The sequence below is a fragment of the Salvelinus fontinalis genome, chromosome 7, assembly GCF_029448725.1.
Source record: "Salvelinus fontinalis isolate EN_2023a chromosome 7, ASM2944872v1, whole genome shotgun sequence".
Classification (NCBI taxonomy): domain Eukaryota; kingdom Metazoa; phylum Chordata; class Actinopteri; order Salmoniformes; family Salmonidae; genus Salvelinus; species Salvelinus fontinalis.
The window spans coordinates 55,292,642-55,315,625 of record NC_074671.1 but is presented as its reverse complement, the minus strand read 5'-3'; the positions used below and the strand labels follow the sequence as shown (position 1 = coordinate 55,315,625).

The following is a 22,984-nucleotide window of genomic DNA, read 5'->3' as shown; positions in this document are numbered from 1 at the left end:
CGTTCTGAAACAGGTCGGTATTGTGGTGAAATGGAAGAGGAAAGATGATGTAACTATTGTGACCTCGAAGAAATAGAGAATGAAACTCATTTTATCCTCTATTGCCCTTTCTACAACGATATACACTTGCTCTTATTCCAGAAAGCACATCAGACATACCCTGGCATTATGTGGCTGAGCGATGAGGAGACAGACCACCAGATATACCCTGGCATTATGTGGCTGAGCCATGAGGAGACCAGATATACCCTGGCATTATGTGGCTGAGCCTTGAGGAGACAGACCACCAGATATACCCTGACATTATGTGGCTGAGCCATGAAGAGACAGACCACCAGATATACCCTGGCATTATGTGGCTGAGCCATGAGGAGACAGACCACCAGAAATACCCTGGAATTATGTGGCTGAGCCATGAAGAGAGAGACCACCAGATATACCCTGGCATTATGTGGCTGAGCGATGAGGAGACAGACCACCATATATATACACTGGCATTATGTGGCTGAGCGATGAGGAGACAGACCACCAGATATACCCTGGCATTATGTGGCTGAGCAATGAGGAGACCAGATATACCCTGGCATTATGTGGCTGAGCCATGAGGAGACAGACCACCAGATATACCCTGGCATTATGTGGCTAAGCCATGAGGAGACAGAATACCAGATATACCCTGACATTATGTAGCTGAGCGATGAGGAGACAGACCACCAGATATACCCTGGTATTATGTGGCTGAGCCATGAGGAGAAACTGAAATATTTTTTTGTCCATTGTGTATTTCCGTTTGCAGAATATTTAGATAAATATACACCCCCACACCATCACACCTCCTCCTCCATGCTTCACGGTGGGAACCACACATGTGGAGATCATCCGTGCAATTTCTGAGGCTGGTAACTCCAATGAACTTATCCTCTGCAGCAGAGGTAACTCTGGATCTTCCATTCCTGTGGCGGTCCTCATGAGAGCCAGTTTTATCATAGCGCTTGATGGCTTTTGCAACTGCACTTAAAAGTTTGTGAAATTTTCCTGATTGACTGATCTTCATGTCTTAAAGTCATGATGGACTGTCATTTCTCTTTGCTTATTTGAGCTGTTCTTGCCATAATATGGACTTGGTCTTTTACCAAATAGGGCTATCTTCTGTACACCACCCCTACCTTGTCACAACACAACTGATTGTCTCAAACACATTAAGGAAAGAAAGAAATTCCACAAATTAACAAGGCACACCTGTTAATTGAAATGCATTCCAGGTGACTACCTCATGCAGCTGGTTGAGAGAATGCTAAGCATGTGCAAAGCTGTCATGAAGGCAAAGGGTGGCTACTTTGAAGAATCTCAAATATACAATAAATGTTGATTTGTTTTAACACTTTTTTGGTTACTACATGATTCCATTTGTGTTATTTCATAGTTTTGATGTCTTCAAAGAAAAACCCTGGAAGGAGTAGGTGTGTCCAAAAGTTTGACTGGTACTGTGTATGTATGTATGTATGTATGTATGTATGTATGTATGTATGTGTGTGATGGGATGTATAGACATTATGCACAGTATATGATAGAATATGTTGTTGATACATAGGACTTTGGAAATTGCTTTATAATTGCATAATAAATGGGGTTATTACACAAGTGGAATAAGGAACGGTCACTATTCCTCATGTACAGTAGCTACAAAAACTCTCAGCGCATTGCTATCCAATTCAAATGTGATTACCAAAGTAATATGTCAAAACATGCTAATAAAATGTTGCTCCAAAAAGGTAATTTGTTTTATTACACAGGAACAAGAACAGTTCAATGTTGTGTTCAGAGAACGCTAACAGTAACAAAATATGGCTATTAAGTGTTGAAAGGAAACTAAATATCCCCAAACTGCCTTCTTGAATCAACTATAGACAAGGTAGGTTAAAAATCACGTTAGTTTGTATTCTGAGTAAACGGTTCCTTTAAAGATGGTAGACGTGTGTGTTTAGAAGTTGTTTTGGCTAAGAATCCAACTTGCTGTTTACAATGTTTGAAAAATGGCTTTGAATTGCTCTGCAGTATGTTCAGGCATCATAAAATGAATTGCAGCTTCCAATCTTTTCAGTGGCATGTTGAAAGAATCATATAGTAGTTGAGCGTCACAATTTATTTATACTTCGTTAGAAGTATAAATAATCATTTGTTCGTTAGACTAATATCATTCGTTAGACTTGATTATGTACACCTATGGCAATGGACATTCAGGAGAATGGACATTTACAAAATGTTTCCCGACAAATGTATTGTGTAGATCCAATATGCTGTCAGATAGATTGGAATAGTATAGCAGTGTGTGTGTGCTCTATTCAGTCCATCTTCAACATGCACTTCCAGATACAGCCCTGCCATTAGTTGAAGGCTGCTAATCCAATAGTTTCAGAAAAGTACTCACTTCCTGAGATCTGTATTCAAATAATTTCTCAGATCCATATTCAAATAGTTAACACAAGTAGGTCCTCAAATAGTTTGGAAACATAGTAACTTTCTGAGGTCTGTATTTGGGTTTAAGAAGTGGTCCGTTTTTGGAATCTGTATTCCAATAGTTGTAGTCACCTCCAAAGTAGCTATTTGTTTCCCCGGAAAGATTTTTTACTTTCCACAAAGCAGTTAAAAACTATATTTATTCCAGGTCTGAAACAGAGCACACCTAACATCAGAACCTTTTGTTATGATTTCAATACCATCATTGAGCACACACACACACACACCCAGACAATCACACACACAGTTCAGTAGTACTAGTAGTTAGGTGGTATTTGTAGTAGCCACATAGCTGGAATAAAAGACAGATGGAGACTTCTTCACCAGTCCTTTATTAGGTGTCTACAGAGAACAGAAACAGTGAGAACTACCGGGGTGTGTTCAGACCACACAAGGTTTCACAGTGTTTGGAAACGTCTCTATAGAGCCGTTTGTGGGTGTGTTAAGAGGGACCACAAAACTATTACATCCCATTAGTTACTAGATCATTTTAGGCTGTGTGTGCGTTAGGATTCCCTACTGGCCTTATGCCCCCGTGTGCACTTGACCTGCTCACCCTGTCCCCTTCATGGATCTGAAAGCATTGGATTAATCATGGACTTGAGTTCTCACCGTGTCAAAATAATATCTGATATGGTTTTCTTCACACCAGTCCATTCCTTTTAAATCCACAAGGTGGGGTGAAGGTACACACTTCAGGGAGAGGAAGAGACATCAGGGTGTTGATGTTGGAGGGTGGTGGAGGGGGGGGGGGGTTGACAAGGTAGGGCTGTAGGAGGGGTGAGCTGGAGATGGGGGGTGTCAAGTTGAGAGTAGAGAAGGGTGGAGTAGAGTGGAGCGTGGAGGTAAGTCTGTAGGAGGGTTGAATGGAGTAGAGTGGAGCTGGAGGAGCGTAGAGGTAAGTCTAGGAGGGTTGAATGAAGTAGAGTGGAGCTGGAGGAGCGTAGAGGTAAGTCTGTAGGAGGGTTGAATGGAGTAGAGTTGAGCTGGAGGAGCGTAGAGGTAAGTCTAGGAGGGTTGAATGGAGTAGAGTGGAGCTGGAGGAGCGTAGAGGTAAGTCTGTAGGAGGGTTGAATGGAGTAGAGTTGAGCTGGAGGAGCGTAGAGGTAAGTCTGTAGGAGGGTTGAATGGAGTAGAGTTGAGCTGGAGGAGCGTAGAGGTAAGTCTAGGAGGGTTGAATGGAGTAGAGGTGGATGGCAGCAGCAGAGAAGTCTTTTCTGTAAACAGTGAACGGCGACAATTCGAATAGGCCTAGTTGTGTAATAAGAGTCTTTGACGGTGGTAAGGCAACTGGTCAGACTACACAGGAAGTGAGGAAACCCAACAGGAAGTGATGACATCAAACAGGACATGGCGAAATGACAAGCGCTTCGGTGGGTTTTCCACTTTAGAAACGGGTTTCCTTCACAATAATCCTAATATAAAGAAACAAGCATGCACAACACGCATATGGAGAGCAAAAATAACCACTGGGATGCAAACTTTAATAAACAAAATAACAGTTCTTCCATTTTATAGAGGGAAATACTTCATACCCACGCATCTCTGAATACTTTACAGAGTAAAAGCACAACTGCCCTATCTCTATCATTATCAGGCTTGACTGAGTAACTGGGTTTGAGCTGTTAGAGTCATGGGGTCTGGATGGGACTTGGTGAGGCGGAGTCACAGTGAGGTTATTACCGAGTCATTACTTATTGACCAAGGCTTCTGCGCCGAGGTGGTGGTATGGGGGCTGCATAGTGTAGTAAACTGGATGGCCCCGTCTCTGCAGGGGTTATTTCTGCAGGACCAGGCCACACAGACGCACGAACACAGAGTGAAAAACAGAGAGAGAGAGAGAGAGAGAGAGAGAGAGAGAGGCCCAGGATGGGACTGTTTTCAATACGTCATGCTCTACCGCTTTCTCTTCTGATTGGTCGAATGCCAGTTGATCCCCGCCCTGACTGACGCATCTCAGGCCTGCCAATGGATGCCCTCTCCGTCCGTCATCCCTCCTCTGGCCCTCTACTTAAGGAAGCAGTCCAGTTTCCTCTGGATGCTTTCGAAGGAGTCGGCTCCCATGTAGTCCGCCTGGCCCGCCTCCCATCGCTGCCTCCTCTCCTCACTGGACACCTGGGGCGCCTGAGGGGGAGGCGGGGGGAGGATGATCTCAACCACACTGTCACAGACCTCCTCCTATAGGGGGTGGAGGGAGAGACAGGGGAGGCAAACAAGATGAGCGTTCTGAGACATGGAGAAATACTCACTAATACAAGGGTGACGGTGACAGCCATGAAGCATTTCCCCTCAACCCAAAGCATTGACCAATCAGCAGCTTCCTCTACAGAAAAACAGAACTAAGGGCAGGGGCCGGGGTCAGTGGGAGTGAAAAGCCAATCAGCTTCTTCCTGTTACCATGGCAACTCCAATAAGCACAGCCGGCCGGGTTTTTAGAGTTGAACTAGGGTGTCAGAAGTATAGCACTACATCGGTGACTACATCGCCCTACTGCAATATTATTATTGCACTACATAGGGCATATAGTGCCCTTTCCGACATGCCCTTAGATTACCTGTTTAAAGTATCCATGAGAGACAGGGAGAGAGGTTACCATGTCAATGACTTGCCACTAGAGAGTCAACACACACACACACACACACACACACACCACACAAAATCAGCGACTGAAACCAGCAAATACTGTACTTAAACTTCTTTACGATTCCACTGTGAACACACTATACTCACATATACAAACTGTCCTTCAACAGTCCCCTTAAAACGCATACAGTGCCTTAAAGTATTCATAGCCCTTGCCTTAATCCACATTTGGTTGTGTTACAGCCCGAATTCAAAATGTATTAAATAGATTTGTTTCTCTCACCCATCTACACACCATACCCCATAATGACTAAATTAAATATTTATTTTTTTACACCCCTGAGTCAATACATGTTAGAATCACATTTGGCAGTGATTACAGCTGTGAGTCTTTCTGGGTAAGTCTCTAAGTGCTTTGCACACCTTTATTGTACATTATTTTATTTTTTATGCTCTGTCAAGTTGGTTGTTGATCATTGCTAGACAGCCATTTTCAAGTCTTGCCATTGATTTTCAAGCCAATTTAAGTCAAAACTGTCTAACTAGGCCACTCAGGAAAATTCAATGTCATCTTGGTAAGCAACTCCAGTGTGTATTTGACCTTGTGTTTTAGGTTATTGTCCTGCTCAAAGGTGAATTTGTATCCCAAGCAGACAACCAGGTTTCTCCTTAGGGACATTTCCTGTGCTTAGATTAATTATTTTTTTTATCCTAAAAAACTCCCTAGTCCTTGCTGATGACAAGCATACCCATAACATGATGCAGCCACTACCATGCTTGAAAATATGAAGAGTGGTACTCAGTGATGTATTGGATTTTCCCCAAACATAACACTTTGTATTCAGAACAAAGTTAATTTCTTTGCCACATTTTTTGCAGTTTTACTTTATTGCCTTATTGAAAACAGAATGCATGTTTTGGAAGGTTTTATTCTGTACAGGCATCCTTCTTTTCACATTGTAAATTAGGTTAGTATTGTGGAGTAACTACAATGTTATTGATCCATCTTCAGTTTCCTCCTATCACAGCCATTAAACTTGAAATGTTTTAAAGTCCCCATTGGCCTCATGGTGAAATCCCTGAGCAGTTTCCTTCCTCCCCGGCAACTGAGTTAGATAGGACGCCTGCATCTTTGTAGTGACTGGCTGTATTGATACACCATCCAAAGTGTAATTAATAACTTCACCATGCTCAAATGGATATTCAATGTCTGCTTTTTTATTTTTACCCATCTACCGATAGGTGCCCTTCTTCGCGAGGCAATGGAAAACCTGTTATTTGTGGTTGAATCTGTGTTTGAAATTCACTGCTTGACTGATGGACCTTCCAGACAATTGTATGTGTGGGGTACAGCGATGAGGTAGTCATTCAGAAATCATGTAAAAACACAGAGTGAGTCCATGCAACTTATTACGTGGCATGTTAAGCACATTTTTACTCTTTAACTTATTTAGGTTTGCCATTAACAAAGGGGTTGAATGCTTTGACTGAATACATTTCAGTTTTTCATTTTTAATTAATTTCTAAAAAAATTCTAAAAACATAATTCCACTTTAACATTATGGGGTATTGTGTGTAGACCAGTGACACAATCTCAAATGAATCCATTTTAAATTCAGGCTGTAACAACAAAATGTGGAAAAAGTGAAGCTGTGTGAATACTTTCTGAAAGCCCTGAACATATCTCACCGGTCTTGTTATACACCTTTCAAGATTCAGAAACGATTGTCAGTACTGGAGATCTTAAGAACACACGCTATGAGGACACACACACACACACACACACACACACACACACACACACACACAGTACCTCAGTGCAGCCGGAGCAGAACAGTGTTTCTCCATATGAGTCTCTGAGAGCAGGTAGGACCCCAGAGGAGTAGAGGTTCCACCACTGAACCAGGAAGTCAGGGTGCAGGTCACCCGAGCCAGGGGTGAGGGTGTGACCTTTGACCTTCCCAGTCTGGGTGTCATAGGAGTAGTTCCATGGCTTCACCTTCCCCAGGAAGTGGACCACCTTAGCCTCATGACCGTACCTACAAACACACACACCAGAGGTTGTAAATCAAATATTATTTGTCACATGCGCTGAATACAACAGTCGTAGACTGTAAAAATTCCCCGTCTTAGGTCAGTTAGGATCACCACTTTATTTTAAGAGTGTGAAATATCAGAATAATAGTAGAGAGAATGATTTATGTCAGCTATTATTTCTTTCATCACATTCCCAGTGGGTCAGAAGTTTACATACACTCAATTAGTATTTGGTAGCATTGCCTTTAAATTGTTTTACTTGGGTCAAACGTTTCGGGTAGCCGTCCACAAGCTTCCCACAATAAGTTGAGGGAATTTTGGCCCATTCCTCCAGACAGAGCTGGTGTAACCGAGTCAGGTTTGTAGGCCTCCTTGCTCGCACATGCTTTTGCAGTTCTGCCCACACATTTTCTATAGGCTTGAGGTCAGGGCTTTGTGATAATATGATTCAAATGAATTCTGTATTTCATCCAATTTGCATGTAATCTTCTTTGTTTTAGGGTCTTTTATTTTGAAAATGGTATTCTGTGCTTGTTGTTTCCTGAGTCTCCATGCTAGTAATTTGGTTGCCTTTGAGTCTGCTTCATAATATCGTTGTTTCAGGAACCTGAGCTTTTTCTCTACTTCTTCTCTATAAATCTGGTCAATTTCCTGTTTTACCTTTTGAATCTCTGGTAATATAAGAGGGTCTTTGTATTGACTATGAGATCGTTCTAAGTTCCTTAATGTTTCCTGTAATTTCAGAAAATTCTGTGCTTTAATCTTCTTCTTGAGAGATGATGTGGCTATGATCTTTCCTCTAATAACCGCCTTAGCTGCATCCCACAATATAGCAGGAGATACTTCCCCATTATCATTATTCTCCAGACAGATGTTCAATTCTGTCTTTATTGATTCCTTGAATGCTGGATCATTCAGCTTGCTTGTATTAAGTCTCCATAGAGTATTTCTTGGTTTGCTATCAAGGTGTAGAGTGAGGTAAACTCCATTATGATATGATAAGTCGCTCTGCCCGATCCTACAATCCTTAAGCCTGTGTCTATCTGCATTGTACATGAAAACGTAGTCTAACCTGGAGTATTCAGTGTGATGGGCTGAGTAAAAAGTAATTTATACCGCTTTAATTTTTGCTTGTAAGCAGGAATCAGGAGGCTAGAATTATGGTCAGATTTACCAAATGGATGGCGAGGGAAAGCTTTACGTCTGTGTGTGGAGTAAAGGTGGTCTAGAGTTTTTCCCCTCTGGTTGCACATTTAACATGCTGATAGAAATTAGGTAAAACTGATTTAAGTTTCCCTGCATTAAAGTCCCCAGCCACTAGGAGCACCACCTCTGGATGAGTATTTTCCTGTTTGCTTATGGCAGTATACAGCTCATTGTGTGCGGTTTTAGTGCCAGCATCAGTCTGTGGTGGTATGTAGACAGCTACAAATAAATACTCTAGGTAGACAGTGTGGTCTACAGCTTATCATGAGATACTCTACCTCAGGCGAGCAAAACCTTGATACTTCCGTAGATATTGTGCACCAGCTGTTGTTTACAAATATACATAGGCCGCCACCCCGTGTCTTACCAGAGGCTGCTGTTCTATCCTGCCGATAGAGTATATAACCCCAAGCTGTATGTTATTAATATCGTCGTTCAGCCACGACTCGGTGAAACATAAGATATTACAGGTTTTAATGTCCCGTTGGTAGGATATACGTGCTTTCAGTTTGTCCCATTTATTTTCCAGCGATTGAACGTTGGCTAACAGTACGAATGGCAAAGGCAGATTAGCCACTCGTCGACCTGATCGTCAAAAGGCACCCTGATCTCTTTCCGCGAAATCGGTTTCTTTCTCCTGCGAATGATGAGGATGAGGGCCTGTTCGGGTGTCTGGAGTATATCCTTCCGACTCATTATATAAAATATATTTGTCCAATTCGAGGTGAGTAATCGCTGTTCTGATGTCCAGAATGTCTTTTCGGTCATAAGAGACAATAGCAGCAACATTATGTACAAAATAAGTTACAAACAATGTGAAAAACAAACAAAATAGCACAGTTGGTTAAGAGCCAATAAAACGGAAGCCTCTCAGCCATCCTAGTGTGTGTGTGTGGTGTGCCTTCTTGCGTTGCGTACTTCTAGAATAAATTAGGCTTAACTAGGAGAGAGTGTATGTATATGTACTGTATGTGTGTATATGTACTGTATCTGCAGTACCAGTGTGTTATTTGAGGACAGGCCTGAGCCACTCCTCTCTTGAAACTCAACCCCACACACCCTTTCAACTGACCTTGGCTTGGCTTATTAACGCCAAAACATGCACACTCACTCTCACTTTTCTCCCTCATGCTCTCTCTCCTGATGCTCTCGCTCACTCATTCGCTCACTCTCGCCGTCAATCTCTCTCGCCGTCACACACACACGGGCGGGAAGCCAGGGATTTGGAGCTAAAGTGTGATGTATGAAATAACTTATACGGTGACAACACTGGAGTGTGTGTGTGTGTACCTACTGTTTGAAGGCTGGTAGATAGGTGTACATAGCGATGCTGCTGAGGTTGTAGATAAAAGGCAGGTGTTTGGAAATGTCTGCTGTTGACCAGGTATTGAAGAAACTGTTCAGAACTCCTTGGTCCCCACCTAGAGAGAGGGAGAGGGGGAGCGAGCGAGGGGGTGGGAGAGAAGGGGAAGAGGGAGAGAGAAAAGGGGAGTGAGAGAGAGAAGGAGAAAGAGTGGGGAGGGGGCGAGGTTAGACGAGAACATGAGTTATTTTAGGATCTATAGGAGCTTGCTGGCAGCAGAGTTTAAGGAAAGTCCATAGGAGATATAGAGTTTATTGCACAACCCCGGACACACACTATTTGTACCATGTATTTAATTATGTACTGCAGCTGCTTGCTCTTGGCCAGGGCTTCCATCAAAAACACATTCACAGCTCAATGGGACTCACATGGATAAAACACATTCACAGCTCAATGGGACTCACATGGATAAAACACATTCACATCTCAATGGGACTCACATGGATAAAACACATTCACATCTCAATGGGACTCACATGGATAAAACACATTCACAGCTCAATGGGACTCACATGGATAAAACACATTCACATCTCAATGGGACTCACATGGATAAAACACATTCACATCTCAATGGGACTCACATGGATAAAACACATTCACATCTCAATGGGACTCACATGGATAAAACACATTCACATCTCAATGGGACTCACATGGATAAAACACATTCACATCTCAATGGGACTCACATGGATAAAACACATTCACATCTCAATGGGACTCACATGGATAAAACACATTCACATCTCAATGGGACTCATATGGATAAAACACATTCATATCTCAATGGGACTCACATGGATAAAACACATTCACATCTCAATGGGACTCACATGGATAAAACACATTCACATCTCAATGGGACTCACATGGATAAAACACATTCACATCTCAATGGGACTCACATGGATAAAACACATTCACATCTCAATGGGACTCACATGGATAAAACACATTCACATCTCAATGGGACTCACATGGATAAAACACATTCACATCTCAATGGGACTCACATGGATAAAACACATTCATATCTCAATGGGACTCACATGGATAAAACACATTCATATCTCAATGGGACTCACATGGATAAAACACATTCATATCTCAATGGGACTCACATGGATAAAACACATTCACATCTCAATGGGACTCACATGGATAAAACACATTCACATCTCAATGGGACTCACATGGATAAAACACATTCATATCTCAATGGGACTCACATGGATAAAACACATTCACATCTCAATGGGACTCACATGGATAAAACACATTCACATCTCAATGGGACTCACATGGATAAAACACATTCACATCTCAATGGGACTCACATGGATAAAACACATTCACATCTCAATGGGACTCACATGGATAAAACACATTCACATCTCAATGGGACTCACATGGATAGAACACATTCACATCTCAATGGGACTCACATGGATAAAACACATTCACATCTCAATGGGACTCACATGGATAAAACACATTCACATCTCAATGGGACTCACATGGATAAAACACATTCACATCTCAATGGGACTCACATGGATAAAACACATTCATATCTCAATGGGACTCACATGGATAAAACACATTCACATCTCAATGGGATAATAATAATAATACAGAACTCACCGTCAAAGCTGCCGTTCTCAGTGCAGTGTGTCATAAGGCTGAGGTATGTTTCATTGGACGGTTTAAAGACGAACACGCCCGAGTTGAAACAATCTGGCCAACCAGGATCAGGCGCAGCAGATAACTCCTCCCTCTCAAACAGCTCATCGATGTTGGACAACACCTGCGTACACACACACACACACACACACACAATACTGAGCCCTAAATACAGACTTGCTGTAATTTGTACTGAGTAAGGAGTGAGTGCGTGTGTTCTCACCAGTGTGTCTGCGTCCATAAAAACACACTTGGTGTAGTGTGTGAGTGTCCAGCAGTGCAGCTTGGTGAAGGTCACTCCGAGTTCTGGTCTCTTCATCAGGGCCAGGTGGGCCGTGTCCCCAGAGTCCAAGATATCCACCACACACACCTCGTCATAGATGCTACTCAGCATGGCCCTGCAACACACACACACACACAACTCAAACCGTGTGTGTTACCTGCTCAGGTGTACTCAGGCTTGGACAATAGAAAACGAACAGAGACAAGGCCATGGGTGTGTCAAACACTGAACATAGATCATGGGTTGTGTGAGTGTGTTACCTGCAGGGCTCTGCTACGTGCGGTCCAATCAGAACCACCAGTTGTTTGGTTGTGTTATGGTTGCGTAGCGACCTCCCCAGAACCATCGCTCCTTTGGCATAGTTGTCATTTGTGGCCAGAGTCACATATGCTTGGTCTAATCACACACACACACAGACACACACCTGACTAGTTATTTGTAAATAAAACTGGAACAGAAAGAGAGTACAGCTTCTGTCGGGCACCTGAACCCTCTACAAGGCTTATATCGGTACTTTATATCAAACGGCCTATAGGGACTTCAGCTAGGGTAACCATAGACCCCCTACCCGTCCCTACCATAGAATAGCCCTATAGCTTACTATAACTATAATAGTACTATAACTGTCATATGTCAACTTGTGGTGGTAATGTCAAAAGCAGTTCTGCACGAGCCGATTCCACTTGTGAGACTGACCATAGAGACAAGAAACGCGTCGTGTTTAAATCGAGTGATGGATTTTAAAAAACAACTGCGTGTGATCTCTCGGGTAAATATTGTAGAATACATGAGCATATAGCGAAAGTGCGTGTTTGATATATCACTACGCAGAGAGTAAACAAGTGCACACTTCGGGATGGAAGAGAATTCAATTCAGCAATGGCCGAGGCGCACGTAGGCACAGACACCGCAGGACCGTAAACACAACAAGCACACCACGTACTTTCAGTTTAAGTCATCATAATTGTTGCCTACGCGGAAAACGTTACTTTAACTACATCGCGGAATAAAACTAGAATCTACATATAAATGGGAAGACTGTGTAACTGCGTGCAATATACGCATGCATCAAACCATATATAATCACGTTGCTGAAAGATGGCAACGCAAAGCTACTGCAATTTTCGTGTGATTCGGCTATAGCTTCAACCCATAATATAATAAAACAACATAAAATAATATAGCAACACTGTTTAATGGTTATAGGCTATTCCTGTCATCCTTATTAACCGACTGTCCGATGTCTTACCCGCCATGGTCAGTTATTCGGTGTGGCTGTAGCTCGGGAGGGTCTGGAGTGCTAGATTCTGTGTGTAACGGGAGTTTTTCGATAGCAACAAAGAGCTAGACGACAGCTGTCGATTCTAAAGAGGACGGAATCAAGTCAGGAGGCCATATTCGCGTCATGTGATCCGTGACAGCGCACACGCCCCCCACAATATACACACAAACACACGCAATTTAGAATCGAAATGTTTGCCAGTTTTAGTGATTATTTCAGTTTTATTACAGTTTTTAAATATATATTTTATCTTAAGGATATGCCTAATGATCATACTTGTTCACAAGAACGGAAAGGTAAAATAGCGGTACATAGTACGAATATATCAACATCAATCAGTATTATTTATGGTAAGAGCTTGCTAATTGTTTATAAGACCAGTTCCATTGTTCCTTTGGCGACTCCAAGTGGTAAGATGGTGTATATGCACCCTGGGCTGACGAAATGAGGGTACATTATTTATATCTATTTCTTTGGTGCTGGCTGAGCGAGAGGAAATTATTAGCCTATGCCTAAGTAAATTTCAACTTTTACCCGATACACTGTAATTGATCTAATTTCAAAAACATATGTCCGATTACAAGATCACGTAAAGATAAATACAAGAGAAGGAACACGACATTACAGACGGCAGTCATGATGGCCGAGCGGTCTAAGGCGCTGCGTTCAGGTCGCAGTCTCCCCTGGAGGCGTGGGTTCAAATCCCACTTCTGACAATCTTTTAACACCTGCAGGTCATTCTGCTTTGTAATATCCATTTGACAAATAAATGACTTAAGATACTGGAAATAACACCTAGTTAACATAAGCAGTGAATAACTATCGTATTTCTAACATTTTGCAAAAACAGCTAGTAGATGAGAGGTTGGAAGAGAATTGCACGAATTTCACAGGCGGGCCACAAACAGGCAAATAACAAAAGGCATCTCGGAACGCACAACTCGTCGGTCGTTGTCACTGGAATGTATTGGCGGGGAGAAAAAATATTGTCTGCAGGGTAATTGAACTCGCCGCATCTAAAGTCAAGCCACGGGTCACAGGTGAGATCCCTTGTTATACTCCCCCCCCCCCCCCCCCCCCAAAAAAAAATCAAACACGATTGCGTTGAAAATAACCATGAAGTCATTTGCTAAAATTTCCCCCATTTTGACATGTGGTCCCGTTGTCACGCTTACCCTGATGGTTGCTGATACTTCCAGACACTTTTTCCGTCTTATCTGAGGTATTTTATATCAGAATGGCCCTATTCTGAGGCCACTTTAGCGCTCAATCAATGACGATTTACTACGCCTTTTCCATTGAAGGACATATTGAGGATAAATCAATGACTGGAGCTTTTAATTGATAAAAACCAATGATCATTTGATGTTGAAAGTGCAAGTCAGTATTGTGCATTTATTGGTCTTTGTATTTCTACTTTTGCCTAGTACCCTTTATCCCGACACCAAGAACAGTTGTAAACAGTCAGGATGGCCGAGCGGTCTAAGGCGCTGCGTTCAGGTCGCAGTCTCCCCTGGAGGCGTGGGTTCAAATCCCACTTCTGACAATCTTTTAACACCTGCAGGTCATTCTGCTTTGTAATATCCAGTTGACAAATAAATGACTTAAGATACTGGAAATAACAACTAGTTAACATAAGCAGTGAATAACTATCGTATTTCTAACATTTTGCAAAAACAGCTAGTTGATGAGAGGTTGGAAGAGAATTGCACGAATTTCACAGGCGGGCCACAAACAGGCAAATAACAAAAGGCATCTCAGAACGCACAACTCGTCGGTCGTTGTCACTGGAATGTATTGGCGGGGAGAAAAAATATTGTCTGCAGGGTAATTGAACTCGCCGCATCTAAAGTCAAGACAAGGATCACAGGTGAGATCCCTTGTTATACCCCCCCCCCCCCCCCCCCAAAAAAAAATCAAACACGATTGCGTTGAAAATAACCATGAAGTCATTTGCTAAAATTTCCCCCATTTTGACATGTGGTCCCGTTGTCACGCTTACCCTGATGGTTGCTGATACTTCCAGACACTTTTTCCGTCTTATCTGAGGTATTTTATATCAGAATGGCCCTATTCTGAGGCCACTTTAGCGCTCAATCAATGACGATTTACTACGCCTTTTCCATTGAAGGACATATTGAGGATAAATCAATGACTGGAGCTTTTAATTGATAAAAACCAATGATCATTTGATGTTGAAAGTGCAAGTCAGTATTGTGCATTTATTGGTCTTTGTATTTCTACTTTTGCCTAGTACCCTTTATCCCGACACCAAGATCAGTTGTAAACAGTCAGGATGGCCGAGCGGTCTAAGGCGCTGCGTTCAGGTCGCAGTCTCCCCTGGAGGCGTGGGTTCAAATCCCACTTCTGACAATCTTTTAACACCTGCAGGTCATTCTGCTTTGTAATATCCAGTTGACAAATAAATGACTTAAGATACTGGAAATAACAACTAGTTAACATAAGCAGTGAATAACTATCGTATTTCTAACATTTTGCAAAAACAGCTAGTTGATGAGAGGTTGGAAGAGAATTGCACGAATTTCACAGGCGGGCCACAAACAGGCAAATAACAAAAGGCATCTCAGAACGCACAACTCGTCGGTCGTTGTCACTGGAATGTATTGGCGGGGAGAAAAAATATTGTCTGCAGGGTAATTGAACTCGCCGCATCTAAAGTCAAGACAAGGATCACAGGTGAGATCCCTTGTTATACCCCCCCCCCCCCCCCCCAAAAAAAAATCAAACACGATTGCGTTGAAAATAACCATGAAGTCATTTGCTAAAATTTCCCCCATTTTGACATGTGGTCCCGTTGTCACGCTTACCCTGATGGTTGCTGATACTTCCAGACACTTTTTCCGTCTTATCTGAGGTATTTTATATCAGAATGGCCCTATTCTGAGGCCACTTTAGCGCTCAATCAATGACGATTTACTACGCCTTTTCCATTGAAGGACATATTGAGGATAAATCAATGACTGGAGCTTTTAATTGATAAAAACCAATGATCATTTGATGTTGAAAGTGCAAGTCAGTATTGTGCATTTATTGGTCTTTGTATTTCTACTTTTGCCTAGTACCCTTTATCCCGACACCAAGATCAGTTGTAAACAGTCAGGATGGCCGAGCGGTCTAAGGCGCTGCGTTCAGGTCGCAGTCTCCCCTGGAGGCGTGGGTTCAAATCCCACTTCTGACAATCTTTTAACACCTGCAGGTCATTCTGCTTTGTAATATCCATTTGACAAATAAATGACTTAAGATACTGGAAATAACACCTAGTTAACATAAGCAGTGAATAACTATCGTATTTCTAACATTTTGCAAAAACAGCTAGTAGATGAGAGGTTGGAAGAGAATTGCACGAATTTCACAGGCGGGCCACAAACAGGCAAATAACAAAAGGCATCTCGGAACGCACAACTCGTCGGTCGTTGTCACTGGAATGTATTGGCGGGGAGAAAAAATATTGTCTGCAGGGTAATTGAACTCGCCGCATCTAAAGTCAAGCCACGGGTCACAGGTGAGATCCCTTGTTATACTCCCCCCCCCCCCCCCCCCCAAAAAAAATCAAACACGATTGCGTTGAAAATAACCATGAAGTCATTTGCTAAAATTTCCCCCATTTTGACATGTGGTCCCGTTGTCACGCTTACCCTGATGGTTGCTGATACTTCCAGACACTTTTTCCGTCTTATCTGAGGTATTTTATATCAGAATGGCCCTATTCTGAGGCCACTTTAGCGCTCAATCAATGACGATTTACTACGCCTTTTCCATTGAAGGACATATTGAGGATAAATCAATGACTGGAGCTTTTAATTGATAAAAACCAATGATCATTTGATGTTGAAAGTGCAAGTCAGTATTGTGCATTTATTGGTCTTTGTATTTCTACTTTTGCCTAGTACCCTTTATCCCGACACCAAGAACAGTTGTAAACAGTCAGGATGGCCGAGCGGTCTAAGGCGCTGCGTTCAGGTCGCAGTCTCCCCTGGAGGCGTGGGTTCAAATCCCACTTCTGACAATCTTTTAACACCTGCAGGTCATTCTGCTTTGTAATATCCATTTGACAAATAAATGACTTAAGATACTGGAAATAACACCTAGTTAACATAAGCAGTGAATAACTATCGTATTTCTAACATTTTGCAAAAACAGCTAGTAGATGAGAGGTTGGAAGAGAATTGCACGAATTTCACAGGCGGGCCACAAACAGGCAAATAACAAAAGGCATCTCGGAACGCACAACTCGTCGGTCGTTGTCACTGGAATGTATTGGCGGGGAGAAAAAATATTGTCTGCAGGGTAATTGAACTCGCCGCATCTAAAGTCAAGCCACGGGTCACAGGTGAGATCCCTTGTTATACTCCCCCCCCCCCCCCCCCCCCCCCAAAAAAAAATCAAACACGATTGCGTTGAAAATAACCATGAAGTCATTTGCTAAAATTTCCCCCATTTTGACATGTGGTCCCGTTGTCACGCTTACCCTGATGGTTGCTGATACTTCCAGACACTTTTTCCGTCTTATCTGAGGTATTTTATATCAGAATGGCCCTATTCTGAGGCCACTTTAGCGCTCAATCAATGACGATTTACTACGCCTTTTCCATTGAAGGACATATTGAGGATAAATCAATGACTGGAGCTTTTAATTGATAAAAACCAATGATCATTTGATGTTGAAAGTGCAAGTCAGTATTGTGCATTTATTGGTCTTTGTATTTCTACTTTTGCCTAGTACCCTTTATCCCGACACCAAGAACAGTTGTAAACAGTCAGGATGGCCGAGCGGTCTAAGGCGCTGCGTTCAGGTCGCAATCTCCCCTGGAGGCGTGGGTTCAAATCCCACTTCTGACAATCTTTTAACACCTGCAGGTCATTCTGCTTTGTAATATCCAGTTGACAAATAAATGACTTAAGATACTGGAAATAACAACTAGTTAACATAAGCAGTGAATAACTATCGTATTTCTAACATTTTGCAAAAACAGCTAGTTGATGAGAGGTTGGAAGAGAATTGCACGAATTTCACAGGCGGGCCACAAACAGGCAAATAACAAAAGGCATCTCAGAACGCACAACTCGTCGGTCGTTGTCACTGGAATGTATTGGCGGGGAGAAAAAATATTGTCTGCAGGGTAATTGAACTCGCCGCATCTAAAGTCAAGACAAGGATCACAGGTGAGATCCCTTGTTATACCCCCCCCCCCCCCCCAAAAAAAAATCAAACACGATTGCGTTGAAAATAACCATGAAGTCATTTGCTAAAATTTCCCCCATTTTGACATGTGGTCCCGTTGTCACGCTTACCCTGATGGTTGCTGATACTTCCAGACACTTTTTCCGTCTTATCTGAGGTATTTTATATCAGAATGGCCCTATTCTGAGGCCACTTTAGCGCTCAATCAATGACGATTTACTACGCCTTTTCCATTGAAGGACATATTGAGGATAAATCAATGACTGGAGCTTTTAATTGATAAAAACCAATGATCATTTGATGTTGAAAGTGCAAGTCAGTATTGTGCATTTATTGGTCTTTGTATTTCTACTTTTGCCTAGTACCCTTTATCCCGACACCAAGATCAGTTGTAAACAGTCAGGATGGCCGAGCGGTCTAAGGCGCTGCGTTCAGGTCGCAGTCTCCCCTGGAGGCGTGGGTTCAAATCCCACTTCTGACAATCTTTTAACACCTGCAGGTCATTCTGCTTTGTAATATCCAGTTGACAAATAAATGACTTAAGATACTGGAAATAACAACTAGTTAACATAAGCAGTGAATAACTATCGTATTTCTAACATTTTGCAAAAACAGCTAGTTGATGAGAGGTTGGAAGAGAATTGCACGAATTTCACAGGCGGGCCACAAACAGGCAAATAACAAAAGGCATCTCAGAACGCACAACTCGTCGGTCGTTGTCACTGGAATGTATTGGCGGGGAGAAAAAATATTGTCTGCAGGGTAATTGAACTCGCCGCATCTAAAGTCAAGACAAGGATCACAGGTGAGATCCCTTGTTATACCCCCCCCCCCCCCCCAAAAAAAAATCAAACACGATTGCGTTGAAAATAACCATGAAGTCATTTGCTAAAATTTCCCCCATTTTGACATGTGGTCCCGTTGTCACGCTTACCCTGATGGTTGCTGATACTTCCAGACACTTTTTCCGTCTTATCTGAGGTATTTTATATCAGAATGGCCCTATTCTGAGGCCACTTTAGCGCTCAATCAATGACGATTTACTACGCCTTTTCCATTGAAGGACATATTGAGGATAAATCAATGACTGGAGCTTTTAATTGATAAAAACCAATGATCATTTGATGTTGAAAGTGCAAGTCAGTATTGTGCATTTATTGGTCTTTGTATTTCTACTTTTGCCTAGTACCCTTTATCCCGACACCAAGATCAGTTGTAAACAGTCAGGATGGCCGAGCGGTCTAAGGCGCTGCGTTCAGGTCGCAGTCTCCCCTGGAGGCGTGGGTTCAAATCCCACTTCTGACAATCTTTTAACACCTGCAGGTCATTCTGCTTTGTAATATCCATTTGACAAATAAATGACTTAAGATACTGGAAATAACACCTAGTTAACATAAGCAGTGAATAACTATCGTATTTCTAACATTTTGCAAAAACAGCTAGTAGATGAGAGGTTGGAAGAGAATTGCACGAATTTCACAGGCGGGCCACAAACAGGCAAATAACAAAAGGCATCTCGGAACGCACAACTCGTCGGTCGTTGTCACTGGAATGTATTGGCGGGGAGAAAAAATATTGTCTGCAGGGTAATTGAACTCGCCGCATCTAAAGTCAAGCCACGGGTCACAGGTGAGATCCCTTGTTATACTCCCCCCCCCCCCCCCCCCCAAAAAAAATCAAACACGATTGCGTTGAAAATAACCATGAAGTCATTTGCTAAAATTTCCCCCATTTTGACATGTGGTCCCGTTGTCACGCTTACCCTGATGGTTGCTGATACTTCCAGACACTTTTTCCGTCTTATCTGAGGTATTTTATATCAGAATGGCCCTATTCTGAGGCCACTTTAGCGCTCAATCAATGACGATTTACTACGCCTTTTCCATTGAAGGACATATTGAGGATAAATCAATGACTGGAGCTTTTAATTGATAAAAACCAATGATCATTTGATGTTGAAAGTGCAAGTCAGTATTGTGCATTTATTGGTCTTTGTATTTCTACTTTTGCCTAGTACCCTTTATCCCGACACCAAGAACAGTTGTAAACAGTCAGGATGGCCGAGCGGTCTAAGGCGCTGCGTTCAGGTCGCAGTCTCCCCTGGAGGCGTGGGTTCAAATCCCACTTCTGACAATCTTTTAACACCTGCAGGTCATTCTGCTTTGTAATATCCATTTGACAAATAAATGACTTAAGATACTGGAAATAACACCTAGTTAACATAAGCAGTGAATAACTATCGTATTTCTAACATTTTGCAAAAACAGCTAGTAGATGAGAGGTTGGAAGAGAATTGCACGAATTTCACAGGCGGGCCACAAACAGGCAAATAACAAAAGGCATCTCGGAACGCACAACTCGTCGGTCGTTGTCACTGGAATGTATTGGCGGGGAGAAAAAATATTGTCTGCAGGGTAATTGAACTCGCCGCATCTAAAGTCAAGCCACGGGTCACAGGTGAGATCCCTTGTTATACTCCCCCCCCCCCCCCCCAAAAAAAAAATCAAACACGATTGCGTTGAAAATAACCATGAAGTCATTTGCTAAAATTTCCCCCATTTTGACATGTGGTCCCATTGTCACGCTTACCCTGATGGTTGCTGATACTTCCAGACACTTTTTCCGTCTTATCTGAGGTATTTTATATCAGAATGGCCCTATTCTGAGGCCACTTTAGCGCTCAATCAATGACGATTTACTACGCCTTTTCCATTGAAGGACATATTGAGGATAAATCAATGACTGGAGCTTTTAATTGATAAAAACCAATGATCATTTGATGTTGAAAGTGCAAGTCAGCATTGTGCATTTATTGATCTTTGTATTTCTACTTTTGCCTAGTACCCTTTATCCCGACACCAAGAACAGTTGTAAACAGTCAGGATGGCCGAGCGGTCTAAGGCGCTGCGTTCAGGTCGCAGTCTCCCCTGGAGGCGTGGGTTCAAATCCCACTTCTGACAATCTTTTAACACCTGCAGGTCATTCTGCTTTGTAATATCCATTTGACAAATAAATGACTTAAGATACTGGAAATAACACCTAGTTAACATAAGCAGTGAATAACTATCGTATTTCTAACATTTTGCAAAAACAGCTAGTAGATGAGAGGTTGGAAGAGAATTGCACGAATTTCACAGGCGGGCCACAAACAGGCAAATAACAAAAGGCATCTCGGAACGCACAACTCGTCGGTCGTTGTCACTGGAATGTATTGGCGGGGAGAAAAAATATTGTCTGCAGGGTAATTGAACTCGCCGCATCTAAAGTCAAGCCACGGGTCACAGGTGAGATCCCTTGTTATACTCCCCCCCCCCCCCCCCAAAAAAAAAATCAAACACGATTGCGTTGAAAATAACCATGAAGTCATTTGCTAAAATTTCCCCCATTTTGACATGTGGTCCCATTGTCACGCTTACCCTGATGGTTGCTGATACTTCCAGACACTTTTTCCGTCTTATCTGAGGTATTTTATATCAGAATGGCCCTATTCTGAGGCCACTTTAGCGCTCAATCAATGACGATTTACTACGCCTTTTCCATTGAAGGACATATTGAGGATAAATCAATGACTGGAGCTTTTAATTGATAAAAACCAATGATCATTTGATGTTGAAAGTGCAAGTCAGTATTGTGCATTTATTGATCTTTGTATTTCTACTTTTGCCTAGTACCCTTTATCCCGACACCAAGAACAGTTGTAAACAGTCAGGATGGCCGAGCGGTCTAAGGCGCTGCGTTCAGGTCGCAGTCTCCCCTGGAGGCGTGGGTTCAAATCCCACTTCTGACAATCTTTTAACACCTGCAGGTCATTCTGCTTTGTAATATCCAGTTGACAAATAAATGACTTAAGATACTGGAAATAACAACTAGTTAACATAAGCAGTGAATAACTATCGTATTTCTAACATTTTGCAAAAACAGCTAGTTGATGAGAGGTTGGAAGAGAATTGCACGAATTTCACAGGCGGGCCACAAACAGGCAAATAACAAAAGGCATCTCGGAACGCACAACTCGTCGGTCGTTGTCACTGGAATGTATTGGCGGGGAGAAAAAATATTGTCTGCAGGGTAATTGAACTCGCCGCATCTAAAGTCAAGACAAGGATCACAGGTGAGATCCCTTGTTATACTCCCCCCCCCCCCAAAAAAAAAAATCAAACACGATTGCGTTGAAAATAACCATGAAGTCATTTGCTAAAATTTCCCCCATTTTGACATGTGGTCCCGTTGTCACGCTTACCCTGATGGTTGCTGATACTTCCAGACACTTTTTCCGTCTTATCTGAGGTATTTTATATCAGAATGGCCCTATTCTGAGGCCACTTTAGCGCTCAATCAATGACGATTTACTACGCCTTTTCCATTGAAGGACATATTGAGGATAAATCAATGACTGGAGCTTTTAATTGATAAAAACCAATGATCATTTGATGTTGAAAGTGCAAGTCAGTATTGTGCATTTATTGGTCTTTGTATTTCTACTTTTGCCTAGTACCCTTTATCCCGACACCAAGATCAGTTGTAAACAGTCAGGATTGCCGAGCGGTCTAAGGCGCTGCGTTCAGGTCGCAGTCTCCCCTGGAGGCGTGGGTTCAAATCCCACTTCTGACAATCTTTTAACACCTGCAGGTCATTCTGCTTTGTAATATCCAGTTGACAAATAAATGACTTAAGATACTGGAAATAACAACTAGTTAACATAAGCAGTGAATAACTATCGTATTTCTAACATTTTGCAAAAACAGCTAGTAGATGAGAGGTTGGAAGATAATTGCACGAATTTCACAGGCGGGCCACAAACAGGCAAATAATAAAAGGCATCTC

The 22,984-nt window shown here is 42.4% G+C and overlaps 1 protein-coding gene and 12 non-coding genes across 13 annotated transcripts; 12 read left to right on the top strand and 1 right to left on the bottom strand.

Annotated features, from left to right (window-relative positions):
- Positions 1 to 2,828: 2,828 nt before the first annotated feature.
- On the bottom strand, positions 2,829 to 13,091 carry LOC129859768 (glycogenin-1-like). Its single transcript, XM_055929871.1, has 7 exons — positions 12,925 to 13,091; positions 11,936 to 12,071; positions 11,616 to 11,790; positions 11,354 to 11,516; positions 9,638 to 9,764; positions 6,914 to 7,139; positions 2,829 to 4,695 (listed from the first exon to the last, which is right to left on the bottom strand). The coding sequence occupies exons 1-7, from the start codon at positions 12,929 to 12,931 to the stop codon at positions 4,525 to 4,527; spliced, it is 1,005 nt and encodes a 334-aa protein (XP_055785846.1). The 5' UTR covers positions 12,932 to 13,091; the 3' UTR covers positions 2,829 to 4,524.
- A 499-nt stretch (positions 13,092 to 13,590) lies between these two features.
- trnal-cag (transfer RNA leucine (anticodon CAG)) lies at positions 13,591 to 13,673 on the top strand. The gene has a single exon. It is a non-coding gene; the product is annotated as a tRNA-Leu (tRNA).
- A 747-nt stretch (positions 13,674 to 14,420) lies between these two features.
- trnal-cag (transfer RNA leucine (anticodon CAG)) lies at positions 14,421 to 14,503 on the top strand. The gene has a single exon. It is a non-coding gene; the product is annotated as a tRNA-Leu (tRNA).
- Positions 14,504 to 15,247: 744 nt separating this feature from the next.
- On the top strand, positions 15,248 to 15,330 carry trnal-cag (transfer RNA leucine (anticodon CAG)). Its single transcript has one exon. It is a non-coding gene; the product is annotated as a tRNA-Leu (tRNA).
- Positions 15,331 to 16,073: 743 nt separating this feature from the next.
- Positions 16,074 to 16,156, top strand: trnal-cag (transfer RNA leucine (anticodon CAG)). The gene has a single exon. It is a non-coding gene; the product is annotated as a tRNA-Leu (tRNA).
- Positions 16,157 to 16,901: 745 nt separating this feature from the next.
- Positions 16,902 to 16,984, top strand: trnal-cag (transfer RNA leucine (anticodon CAG)). The gene has a single exon. It is a non-coding gene; the product is annotated as a tRNA-Leu (tRNA).
- A 750-nt stretch (positions 16,985 to 17,734) lies between these two features.
- On the top strand, positions 17,735 to 17,817 carry trnal-cag (transfer RNA leucine (anticodon CAG)). Its single transcript has one exon. It is a non-coding gene; the product is annotated as a tRNA-Leu (tRNA).
- Positions 17,818 to 18,558: 741 nt separating this feature from the next.
- On the top strand, positions 18,559 to 18,641 carry trnal-cag (transfer RNA leucine (anticodon CAG)). Its single transcript has one exon. It is a non-coding gene; the product is annotated as a tRNA-Leu (tRNA).
- Positions 18,642 to 19,382: 741 nt separating this feature from the next.
- On the top strand, positions 19,383 to 19,465 carry trnal-cag (transfer RNA leucine (anticodon CAG)). The gene has a single exon. It is a non-coding gene; the product is annotated as a tRNA-Leu (tRNA).
- Positions 19,466 to 20,210: 745 nt separating this feature from the next.
- trnal-cag (transfer RNA leucine (anticodon CAG)) lies at positions 20,211 to 20,293 on the top strand. The gene has a single exon. It is a non-coding gene; the product is annotated as a tRNA-Leu (tRNA).
- Positions 20,294 to 21,037: 744 nt separating this feature from the next.
- On the top strand, positions 21,038 to 21,120 carry trnal-cag (transfer RNA leucine (anticodon CAG)). Its single transcript has one exon. It is a non-coding gene; the product is annotated as a tRNA-Leu (tRNA).
- Positions 21,121 to 21,864: 744 nt separating this feature from the next.
- On the top strand, positions 21,865 to 21,947 carry trnal-cag (transfer RNA leucine (anticodon CAG)). Its single transcript has one exon. It is a non-coding gene; the product is annotated as a tRNA-Leu (tRNA).
- A 741-nt stretch (positions 21,948 to 22,688) lies between these two features.
- Positions 22,689 to 22,771, top strand: trnal-cag (transfer RNA leucine (anticodon CAG)). Its single transcript has one exon. It is a non-coding gene; the product is annotated as a tRNA-Leu (tRNA).
- Positions 22,772 to 22,984: the final 213 nt, after the last annotated feature.